General features: G+C 36.0%; 1 protein-coding gene across 4 annotated transcripts in view; it reads right to left on the reverse strand.

Moving 5' to 3' along the window:
• The window catches only part of TAFA5 (TAFA chemokine like family member 5), a 450274-nt gene that overhangs the window by 121558 nt on the left and 315692 nt on the right, over positions 1-13024 (reverse strand). For all 4 annotated transcript variants that reach the window (XR_015772528.1, XM_088055523.1, XM_088055524.1 and 1 more), the window contains exon 3: positions 540-667. Coding sequence is in view for 3 of the 4 variants with exons in the window: in XM_088055523.1 (XP_087911649.1) it covers positions 540-667 (128 nt within the window). In the remaining variant the exon portion in view is untranslated. The remainder of the gene's footprint in view (positions 1-539; positions 668-13024) is intronic.

A 13024-nucleotide genomic window follows, 5' to 3' on the forward strand; every position in this document is an offset into this window, starting at 1 on the left:
CAACAAACCAGGGCCAAAGGAAGCTGGGAAAAGGGATCTTTTGCTATATTTTCTGTAGATCTCACTGAAAACTAAACATCTATCTGTGCAACTTGTTTTTCCAGTGTAGTTGCAAAAATATTTTCTTTGGAACTCCCAGTGAAAGCTTTCTTTTCACTCTGACAGACCACACATTGAGTTTTACACCCTACACTACCACAGCATAAGAAAGTTTGTGTATGTTGAAACAATAAGACACTGTCTTCAGGCTGGATACAAATGTTAGTTAAGCCACCGATGTCTTATAAGAAAACCTTGATATAACATCTACTCTTAGTAACCATGGGAATTACACATTTTCCTTTGTCATCTTTTCCAATGTTGTACTTTGTGATAAAATTGCTGTGTATTTCAGCATGCACACTTGGGCACACAGATCAATTATGAGGCAATAAACTTTACATAAAAGGGCTGAAAAACAATTAAAAATCTCACTTCTTGTTTTTCAACAAACTAAAGTGAATAAGAAATTGAAGTTAGAGAACAGAGATGAGACCTACCGTGGTTGTCTTTATCCGTCCTCCTGGTTGTGTACAGGTCCAGCCTGATTTATTGATTAGCAAATCACAGCCTTCTCCTTCTAAACATGGAAGCATTTCACACCATTGTTTTGTTTTGATAATTCGTGCTACGAAACAGAAAAGAAAGAAGAAAAAACAAAACCAAAAACAATTGGCAGGAGAATTCACATTTCACTTATCTCTAAACACTTTCTCATTTGAGTTGTCTATTTTCATTATCTGATAATTCAGCAATAGTTTATGATGTAGACAGCCCTAGGCAATTTGCAAAATTATTTACAACACCTGCTGTGCCAAGAAATTTAATTTCAAAGTTAAAAAATAACAAAAAAAGCAAAATACAGCTTTATTATAAATAAATAGAACATAGAAACTGGCTATTTTTCTAAATTGATGCTCGTTCCGATCAAGGAAACATTGTTGGGGGGCTAACAGTTGAAGACTTATTATACTACCTAATCATTTTGGTGTCACACAACTTGGATCCATTGTGTTAGACTCTCTACAAACCTGAGCAGACAGTCCTTATCCTGAAGTGCTTACACTGTAAATGGATGTGAGACATGCAGTGGAAAGAGAAGAGCTGTAATAAACAGCTAGAGTGGTCAGTATAATGACAGCTATTTTGAAACTCTGTGATATTTGCAATGGTAGGGGTATTGTCAAGGGCAGAAACTAGGAACACAAGAAGGACAGGTGTTGAATGAAGCAAAGTGGAAAAATCATGAAGAATAAGACAATAAACTGAGGGAAAAGACAGGAACAAACAGCCCATTACTACAAGGGAAAAGCAGTCTAGTTAGGAAAGTTTCTAACAGAAAGCTGGTGTGATACGTGTTTTGTGTCTACTCTTAATGTTTGTGTCTCTGGCAAGCCAGTTCTGCAAAATTTCCTCAAGGTCATACACAGCATGTGTTCTTGGAACACAAGTTATTGCCTTGACTGCAATAAATTAAAAGCAAAGGATGTGTAAGGAGAAATTTTTCCTCAAGGTAGGGAGAGAAGGGGCTTTAATACCTGTAGACTTCTTCCTGGACTATAATACTACTCCTTCTGAGTTCATTTTTGTAGTATCTGGGCTCCTTCCCATTGAACAGCAAACAGTATTAGTAATATCTGGTATTCCCTTATTCTTTCACTCTTCACTGAAGACAATATTTGTAGAGTGGAGTGTTTAGGATACTTTTTATAAGACACATATACGGCGAGATACTCACTTGCACGGTGCCATATACTCACACTAAACGAGCTAAGATCTCCCAAACTAACTTTTGCTCAAACTGTAAGGCTTGCAGTCTGCAGAAAATGGTCCTTGGTTCCTCCAGGGATCATCTCACCAAGTCTTGGCTGGACCATAAGAAAGCTTCACCACTTCAGTGTATACCTAAGTGTCCTAGGGTTCAAGGCCATAACTTGCTCCACATAGAGGGACACAGATCATTCCTCTATGTTGATGTGTGACACCAGCACACAAAACACACCTTCAATAATCATAAGCCCAGCAAAGAGAGAACTACAGGAGAAATACTTGGTGAAACAAGAGTACAAGAAGTTTATGCTGTACCGAATTAATTTGGGGTCCAAGGAGACTAAAAGCAGGGCTTTATCCCAGTGGCAGCTGCAGCTTTATGCCCACCTGAACGTGTGATTCAGCCTGACTTCTTCTGATTGGAACTACTTAAGAATGCAATTCCCAATGCCACCAGATCATGACAAGAAATAGAAGTGCAATTTAAAATATTTTAATAAAACCCTCTCCAATATTTTGACACAAAACAACTTGTGTCCTCAGCTCTGGTATAATTGTTGGTAAGCTCTGGCAATATAACAAAACCTTATTTCTTTCAGTGGAAGCTTAATCTGAAATTCATATCAATATTTTAATTATAAAACATCTTTAGCACCTAAATGTCTACATAGGAATTTACACTGTTCATTAGGTAGTATATAAACCAGTGGTGAAATGATTCATAACTACAATTTTTTGAAGCAATTCTCCTAGGTTTTTATAGCACATAATACACAGAAATGTGGATTCTACTTGGGCACCAGAGGTACTGCTCCACAGGTAACTGGATCATACCAGTTTTTGAGACTAACCCCTCCTCTGTAACAAATAGCCTCATCCTTTTTCAGTGAAGGCATACATCCAGTTACAAGCTTAACAGAATAAGCTCAGTAAAATGTTAACACCAAATCTGACCTACTTGCATGCATATCTTTCTTAATTCACAGTATCAAAATGGCTATTTCTATAAATGTTTCAACAATATAAAGGATAATTGAAAGACTAAATAGTAAGCTAAACCTCAGAAATATCCACTAGATTGCCTTTACTATCTCAGCTAGAAAGCTTTCCTGGAAACATGACTTGAAGTAATCCTATTTTATAAAAGTATCTCTGAATCACTCTCAGTGTTTGCTTAGTTGCTACTGCTATTATCACAAATCCATGGGGTCTTTGCTCTGGGTATTGGCTATATCCACACAAATTTAAAACACACCAAGGGTATTTTACAAAGCATAAAGTCTAAACATTTCTCTGCTGTGTATATACCAGTTCATGCATTTAGGCCTTGAGAATCAGAACTTCTTTTGTAGGGAAAAGCTAGCCAGCTGACATGGTTTAAAGCTGATCAGTATCAAAACCATGCCTCCTCAGCCCCCATGTCCCCCTCCAACCACCCTTCTGGGGTCTCTTCCCCATTATTGGTTTTCACATCCCTTTAATTCTGCTTCTCCACCCACTCATTGCTTTGCTTCAGGAGCCTCACCAACACACTGGCCCTCTCACACATGGCCACGAGGGAGGCCCTGTTCTTGTCTGCAGGACTACATCTATTTTTTCATTTTCACTTTTTGGTTTGCACATTATACCACAGCATGAGAGTGTAATATAGGAAGGGAGCAAAATGTACAGCAACTTTATCAGCATAATATCAAAGAATTTTCATCAGTAATTTAAACTGAGTTGCACTAGTCAAAGCAAAGGAATATAGTGTATTTCCTGAGGCAGTGTAGTTGCCTTTTTACTGTGTATATTCACCGGGGGTGTAATTCAGCCCTCTGCAGACAAGGGAGCAAAAAGCCTATCAGCTTCTTCAAATCCACTCTGAGCTCCATTATAAAGAATTAAGTGGCACTTAAATGATGCACGGGCTTTGTGCAGAACTTCTGCAAGGAAGTGAATTTCAGCTTTAGAATCTGTGCTGACACTACCTTGCATCTCCTAAGAAGGGCTGTGCCTCTTCACTTAAACTGGAGTTAATGGGAACTGACGTTGCACAGCATATGGTAGAATTGCTTTCCCGGGTAGAGCCATTGGAACTGGAGAACAAATGGACTCTATCCAAGTCTTTGTGTCTGTTTCCTGCAAACAGTTTTGAGGCATTGGATGCAAGCAGATGTTGTATCAACATAATGACAAACTACCCACCAAAGTGATCTTAACTGTTTTGTAAGACAGAGAAACTTGCAACCAATTTCCAGTTATTAGTATAAAAAGTCTCCATTCATGATCAGTATAGTCTAAGATTGCTCAACTGAGTAATGCTTCAGAACACCATAGATTGTTTTCTGCAAAATTCTGCAACTAGATAAGGCTTGTCAATAAGCCTCTCAGCTGGTTTAATATTATATATATATTTCCTATGGAAAATCAGGTTTATTTTCTAGGTATCTTTTTCCCAAATTCACCCCATACTCAGGGAATAATCAATCTCTGCATCTCTAGTCAATATTTTAACTGAAAATCATCAACTGTTTGTGATAGTAAAAAATGGAAATAAGTCTTTTACAGCAGCAGTAAATGCAAAAACTTACAGCCATCTAAAATATGATAAATTAAAACACTCAGATTGTTACAGTTTGTAGTTTGGTTTTTTTTTAATGTTGGGGAATGAATTAAGAAATAAAAGTAAAAATGTATTTTATTTTCACTGAATAAGAATGTTGATTGAAACAGCATTGGATACTGACACTTATGATTTCAGAATACATTATGCTTCTATGCATAAAAAGTGGTGTGCAAAGTGAATATTTTTAAATTTTTATATATTAATAAAGTATAACCAAAACCATGATACATGAGCCTAAATAAAGTAAAAAAAAAAAACAGTAGCAGAGAAGATACATTGAAGTAGGGACTAGGGAAAATTTCTTCCAAGCAGAACACAGCATTTTGAAACATGCTTCTTAAATGAGAACTTAACTCACCAATACTTTTTACAGAATGATGTTCTTCTTCATATTATTTTTTTCAATAATTTTTTTAGCATTTAATGCAAGCTTTAATATACACATGGAAGAAAATATTTCCTCTTTGACTTTCATGTATTATTTCAACATGGTTTTCCTTGAACTTTCAAGAAAGCTGATCAGCATAGCAGATTCCCAAGGTTCAGAAATGCCTTTGGCTTCACCACTTTAGAAGTACATAGACAAACACATTCATCTCAGTGCATTTTGCTTGCCCCATTAACACTGAATAGGTCCACATGTTTTATAATTATTTACCTACAAACGATCCCAACTGGTTTCATCATCCCACTCATCTCCCAGCCTTTTTTAAATTTTATCTGATATTTTTCCTTTTTCAGTTTTTTTCAACTCTAGCTTTTTGCTCTGATTTAGTACACACACACAATTTACCTATCAGAGATCCCCAAACATCTTGCAGAACTTCCTATGTTTAGTTAGTTTTACCTATGACTGGTAAATGCTGTTCATTGTCCTCATTATGCACAGAAGTTAATCATCTTGACCAAGGTCACACAAGAATTTGTTGCTCAGCTGGAAACAAAACTTTTGAATTTTTAGTGCTCACTAGACTGAAGACCTTTCTGTGTCCCTTCCTCCTTCAGAGAGAGAGTGTACTTTAATATGCGTACATAAAAAAATTAAACAACAATAAATATATGCAAAGTAATATGCTTTCAAAAACATATCAGTTAAATTTCAGCAGCAGGAAAGAGGCCATCAGAAAGACAAACTGAATCACATCACTCTAAGAAACTGCAATCATGAACTGTCTTTAGAAGAGCAATTTGACTGTAATAGTGTAAAAGCCCCAAATGTCAATCTATTTTACAACAAGGAAATATCACAAAGCTTGGATACCTTTTACAGCAGTCATTCTGCTTCCCTAAAAAGAATTGAAGCACTGCTAATTCACAGAGTTAGATTGTGTCAATTATTTATAGGGCATCTAGACCAGAGACTTTAGTTCTAAGAACAGCAATATGGCAATGTCTAGACACCTATTTTATCATTTAGCTCTTGCTGTCAAGACTGGGAGGGATGCTTGAGCTGAGCTTGAGAAATATATGGGGAAAAGTGATCTCCTGTGGGCTACAGAGAAGCTACAAATTGAGACCAAGTAACTAGATCATGAGTAAAACATTAAATGTCAGGGCAGAGGCTCTTCCTGCAGCTCATCCCATCATAGTTCCACTGAGGGATAAATTTTATTGCAAGCCCTGCGTTGAGAAAATCCCATCAATGTTCACCTGTACCTCCCAAAAAATGAAAATCTGGCTTTATCAGAAATGATGTAGATTGCACCTTATACAATATTATGTAGGAGGAGCGGGTAATACCTAGGAGATAATCTCCAAATTATGAAGTCATTCATATTATCCCAAAAAAAGACTCCCTAAAGCACACCACTGCCAGTTAAATGACTGGTCCCTAGGAATTTAGCTGAATTAGCTGGTATAAGATATTGTTGGATTAAACTGAGTGAATGCAGGAAGCTTAGTAAACCACTGATGCAAAAACTACTACAAAATTCTTTGAAAACGTAAAACCAAATTTAAACTACTGCATTTAGAAAGGCATGTATTTGTTCAATTTTATGATATACTTAATGTTTTTCTGTATCTTCATAAGATCCTGTGAAATAAATATATACTGACAGCTTAAAAATAATTACAAAAATAACAATTGAAGTGTAATCCAGATTCTAGGAGCGCTATCATGAAGTTCAACAGCTTTTATCATTTTTCCTGTTTGTGTCTCCAAAGAGAAGAATTTCCTCATTATGATACCCCAAACAATAAATAAATAAACAATGAAAAGCATATGAGATTAAATGCCAAGGAACATTTTAAAATGCCTTTTTTTTAGTGTAGAAACCAGAATGTATTTTTTTGGCCTCTGTCTTTTTAGTTCTTGCATAACTTTAATACCATGTGACTCACTGATATAGTGATAGGTACCTTACATTAGCCTACATCCAGATGTTCAAATATTTGTATGACTGAAGCATTATCCTAACATGTAAAATGTGTCCCAGAAATCAGCTTCACTGTCAACTCATGTCGGTTTCCATTTTACTTTTCAAGGGCCAGTATTCTTCTGTTTCTAATTGCTCTCATTTGAGATTCTAATATATCTCTGCATTTGCTCTCAACTCCTCAGCCTCTCACTGGCAAACAGTACTCTTACTGGCAAAATTGCTTACTCAGAAAAGTAATGCAGCAAATATAATACATATTTTCTAACTGCCCAAAAGGAGAAAAAAAATAATTTATTATAATTTACTAAATTTTACAGGGTCACAAGCAGCATCCTAACAGTTATAATAAATAATGAATACTGATAAAAGTTACATTTTGGTTAGGTACAATACATGTGCTTCTAGTCTCTTGAAAACTAGCATTTTTTGACTAAATATTAAAATGTCGGTGCTTTGAATAAGCAACCTGGCCTTCAACTTTGCCCAGGATTTCAGCACTTGTCCGAATATCCATAGCTGTACATAGTCAATGGTTTTCAATCTATGAATGATCTTACTGCTTCCTTGTCTGTGGGTAGTTAGCATTTGCTGTCTAATGAGAGATGCTAATGGAACACCTACCCCTAGAGAAACCTTTTGTCAAGACTCAGTGTTTTCTGTTTCTGTCCCCTGCTGTTCTGCTCTGCTGTATTCAATTAGTGTGCTGTAAGCAAAGTAAAAATTACTAAAAATCTGATCAGTGATATGCCAGCAAAGAACCCTTCAGAGATCAGGCTTTCATCACATTTCACTTTGCTGCCAGCACATTGAGAACAGCAAATTTCACTGGAGAGGAACAGAAATTTCAGAGCCAAAGAAGAGAATTTGAAGATCACGGCACAGGATAGACAAGAAGGGTTTAAATGGAAAGTGGTGGGAAAACAGATACTAGGGAAAATAAAATAAAATTAAAAAAAAAAAAAAAAAAAGGCAAGAAAGGAGGGAAAAAGAGGAGAAATCCCAGCTATATGAAGTAGTTGCTGAAGCTAATGGGAAGGTCAAAAACTTGAGCAACTTGTTCAGTGGAGTCAGTACGACAATGTAGGTAACTGAAGGCAAAGGACCAGAACATTTTGGGGTTTCTTCTCTTAAGTATACCAGTTTCAGTCCTCCTGATGATATGAGCAGAGAACTCCAGTGGAAAACCAGATTCACTACAGTTAGAAGTCAAATGACAAATGACTAGATACCCACTGTCATCCCAATGTTATGCAGAGAAGGCTGGGAAGCTGTGGAAGAGGGAGAAGGACCCTGAGAACTCTAGCCATGAAATGTGAACATACAAAAGTAATCACTGAATAGGATTTTAAGGAGAATGCCACAGCAATAATTAAACTTGTTTTGGGTTATATGGTCAGAGTTTTCAGTGCCACAGGAAAAGGTTGTGAATAAAAGGTTGAGTCCAGAGTGAAGGAAAGTGGCAGGAGGGTTAAAAATCAACTTCACAAAAAGTGTTTAAACACAGACTGAACCTCAGAGCATAAATACTTATGGATATGGGTAACAAAGAATAACTGGACACTTCATCCTGTCTGCAGCTTCACATTTGAATGCACAGTACCTGATTCTGTGCTCACAAAACACACATTAAAATTATAAACATGGATCAAGGTCCTTCTTGGGACTCTAGATGTAGAGAATTCATGTACCCAGTCTTACTGGGTACCTTTAATGAACTCTCCACATGCTTAGTTAGGAAAATATAAAAAGAAAGAAAAAGAAAATAAAGAAAAAGAAAACAAGAAGTACTCTACATTTTACAATTTAGCTGAGTGGTTCTGCTGAGGCCGTCATTGCTTTTAGTACTTTCCAAGTCTGGTGTCAGCATGTGTATTGCTGCTGTGATATGGTGGTGGCATTTTATTGTGCACTGAAAGAGATAATAATTCAGCTGTTCTCAAGCACAATGGGCTTCCTTTGTCAACAACTAAAGCAAAGGGAAACTCTGCCCTCTTTTTGTCATGTATGTATGAACAGAACATGGAAGAAAACTCAGTTGAAATGAGCTTGATGACTAGCATGGAAACAGACTAAGCTGCTCCTGTGAGAACAATTAAAAGTATTAGAAAAGAGAACTCAGCAATGAAGCTGTACTTATCTCCTACTCAAAGTGTTTTCCCCCTATTCCACATAAGATGATGTGTTACAGTAAATGGTATGCTTTTTGGGGTAAGCCTGTGACTTTTTCTTTCACCAAATATTAAAAATGAGCTACAATTATGCTGATGATTTTGACACAAATCAATGCTTCAAGAATGAAGAGTAAGAAAAAAAATTAAACTAGTGAAACAGGTGAAAACAGAGAAAAAGGGAGTAATTTTTATTGTATCACTTTTCATATAGAGAATACAATTAATATAAGCCCTTATGATTCTTTTGCAACTTGTGTCAGTGACCCAGGAAACTTGGCATAGGGAACTGTGATGCTGAACATTAGACAGCTTGGAAACTGCCCATTCCTTATGACTTCTGCTTTCACTAGCCAGTGTTTGACCAACAGAAGAACGAAAGTGTTAAAATACAGCAAAGATGTCAGTTTAAATACCATGCATTGTATTGGTACACTGTCCATGGAGAAACCCTGTTACAGGTGGATGTGCTATATCTCAACTGCACAGTCAATCACACATCTTATCAGACAGCAGTTTGATATTATGGCTATGCAGAATAAGATTTTTGACTGACAGGTTAGGTAATGTGAATTTTTTTTATAGTTTTTCATCTACATAGAAATATTACTGTTCCTTACACCAAAATTTTATGGTCTTGCACAATTTTCTTAATTTTGTACTTTATTTGGGCAGTCGTTTTTTTCATTACTTAGTCACGCTTTCTCTGTAGGTACATCAGTATTTTGTAAGAATAAAAATAAAATAAAAATTAGTGTCTTCTATTGACATTAGGTTCCTATTTTTAGTTTATTTTTATAATGCACATAAAATTGGGAGAAAGATACCTTAAAAAGACAATGCATCTCTAAAACTCAGCTAATGCATGGACATTTTTACTTTGTGTGCCTAATGTAACAAAAAATTTAATTTCAAAGATCCTCTAGATTCTACTACATATATATACTAACACTACAGTTCAGAAGGAGCTCTATAAAAGAAATAGTCACAGGTTAGTGTTTCTTGACCTAAGAGGCACTATTTGATCTATCGGAACACATCCAGCAAACCTATGAACAGCCAGATGTCTTCTTGATATCCCTATCTTTTTCACCATCATAAAACCTAATTTTCAAAATTATTTCTGTGAAATTAGACTAGAAGGATTGGCCACAAGGTGAAAAAGGGCAAAATGCTGCCTCTCTCCCAGGGCAGGCACTGCATGTGCTCCCATGCTACAGCCACTCTGTTTGCAAGCAGGAGGTCTGTTCCCTGTCCCAAAGCTGCACAGTGGAGGCTGGTTGAGCCAAAGGACACAGTAATAGCACAGAAAATATACTGTGACTTACTTTTCTAAACCATGAATTCTTAAAATTAGGTGCTGTAAGCATTTGTGGTTCTGCAGCAACTGCACCAATTGTTAAAAATCAGACCACCAGGCACAAAGCAGTTGATCAGGTCAGTACAATGGGAGTTAAAACTACTTTTCTGCACTGTACTCCTTTATAGGAAATATGATTGAGTTACATATTTTAAGGACAGAAACAACAAGTTTTTTGAAGGCCATAAAATTTAATCCAGCAATTTCTGTAACAATTTCAGCAATTTCTTGTTGACATAAAACATAACTTTTAGAAAGACATCTATTACTAACTTTTATAGAATGCTCACATTTCTAAAAACTCTTAAGGCAGCTTATACAATTCAATGGAAAAGGCAAAACTTGTCAGTTCTGTAGATTTTAGTGTTATTCCTATAGGACTCATTTAACTCTCATAGGTGTATACTTGTCTTCCTTTACTAAACTCCAAGTGATTGAGGTCTACTGTAAGCTATAATAAAGCCACATCTCTAACAAAGCACTCTCTGCTCCTAAAGGTTAATTATCTAAATTTTAAATCTCCTGCTCTTGCTTTTTTTATTTTTTAACATTCAGAAGTATTTTAAGGAAAACAAATAAAACATCAACACTGGACACAAACAGGAGATAATAACCCACAAAACTAACTGGAATAGAAGCAAGTTAGTATACTCCATCTGCAGGAATGTAATTGTTTTCTTTTAACAGTAGCTGTCTGAAAAAAAGCTTTCTCAAGTGACTCTTACTTTGTAAAAGCAATGGGGAAATCTCACTGGAAATACCTACAATTTGTAACAATGCAAACAATACAATTTCACAATCCTGACTCAGGCAAAATCTGCAATGGGTTTCTTGAGGGTTCTTCTGAATAAAGCACTGCTTGACTGAATCTGCAGCTTAGAAATAGCCCCTTGCAGATTAGGAAATAACAACTGCTAGATCTCTATGCTTCTCTTAAGTACAATACTGAACTATTTAAGGGTTCATTTAGACTCAATATTTTAAACACACAAAAAAAATCTTAAAGAAATTCCCCCAGGCAAACTCCACCATTATTTTTTTATATTTTGAAATAGCAAAATGGTCCTTTAAATTATCCCGGTATGCCTAATTATGATATTAAGCTATTAAGCATGTATGTATGTATTTGTGCATCTACGATATTGATAATAAAAGTTGCTGTTACTACACCACTGTGGTGTTTTACTCTGGTCAGCAGGACACCCTGTTTAACCACTTTAGTTGTACTGGAATAACAGAATAATTTGTATTAAAGTATAGAATAATGTGTACATTTTTTCCTGTGGAACTGACAAAACACTTTCATAATTCCATAAGTGTAGAGCCTGTTTATTCTTTAATTCCTTTACGTTCAAGAATGGAAATACCTATATATTAGTATATATTACACTTCTTCCTAATAATACTAGTAAACATAAAATTATTCAGATATTTTATGTCATTATCAGCATATTGTGTATTCTAAAGTAATCTTCAAATTCCAAAATTTTGGCTAGTGAAAAGGTAGATATTTTTAGCTGCCTGTTACAAAGATTTCTCAGCTATCAACTTCAAAATATTCACCAGATATTCAAAATATGGGAGAATAATTTCATGAGAACAGATACACAGTCTGATAGTATGGAGACTCAATTTGTACCATGTGCACAAGCAGGCACTTCAGTTTTCTCAAAATCAACAACTCAGCATATGTGACAGAGCTATGTATAACACACACAGATACAAATTTGTTAGCAAATTCTTCAGCTGCTTTGCTGTAATATAAATGCTGGGGGTTTTGGGGTTTTGGTTTTTGGTTTTTTTCTAAAGAAATTTGCAGTGGATGCTACAGCTTCAGTGCCCTGTTTATTACATGTATGGTCTTGATTACTTGAATCTGTGCAACCCATTCAAAAACAGACTGCAAAATGCCAAAGACTTTCTTTCACTTCCAGCCCTCAAGTTTTCTTTGAGGCAGTGCTCATCTGAATCACTGCCTGTTTCTTGCTTACAAAACATTCATATTCAAAGCACCATTAGCACAATAGCAATTAACAAAGAGCCTTTTATGCCAACGTGCTACAACTTCATCTCACACACCCTTTACAGGAAAGAGGTCTTTTCTCTTCTTTCCAGTATCAGTGAAGCACTCATGCCATGTGAAAAGAATGCTTCCTTTCAGCGCAGAGGGGACATGGCTGTGCCTAATGCGAGTTCCCCTCTACGTACAGCCGAGGGGAAGACAAGGTGACCTAAAAGATCTTTCTCATTTCTAACCTCTAGGAAAGTTCATGGTATAGGGAATTGCATATTAACAACCAGATGCAGGATTTCGTGTGGAACTGGCACAATGTTTCCACAGGATGTTTTTTCTTAATTTTTATCTGCTGTAAAGGACAGGAAAAATACTTTTAGGTTTGTCACAAGTATGATCAACAAAAACAAGAAAGGGCACAAATTAGCCTTGAGCCATTCACAGCAGTCATTCCCAAAATATTGCTAACACTGAGCAGTAAATGGGAAGGAGGAAGAATCTGCAGCTACATCATGCTAGGAATTGGTGGGATTTGTTGCTAATACTACATCAAGGTGACAAACACTGAGGTTTCCCTTGAAGTAAGACTGCTTTTTTTATGGTATGCTGTAGATTCAATGATCATATTAATTAGAGAAGAACAAAAGAAAATGGTAATGTATTTTAATTCCTTCTAATAATTAT

Source organism: Pseudopodoces humilis, chromosome 5 (genome assembly GCF_049639895.1).
Source record: "Pseudopodoces humilis isolate 2021_Gansu_Grassland_sample_001 chromosome 5, ASM4963989v1, whole genome shotgun sequence".
In the NCBI taxonomy this organism is placed as follows: Eukaryota; Metazoa; Chordata; class Aves; order Passeriformes; family Paridae; genus Pseudopodoces; species Pseudopodoces humilis.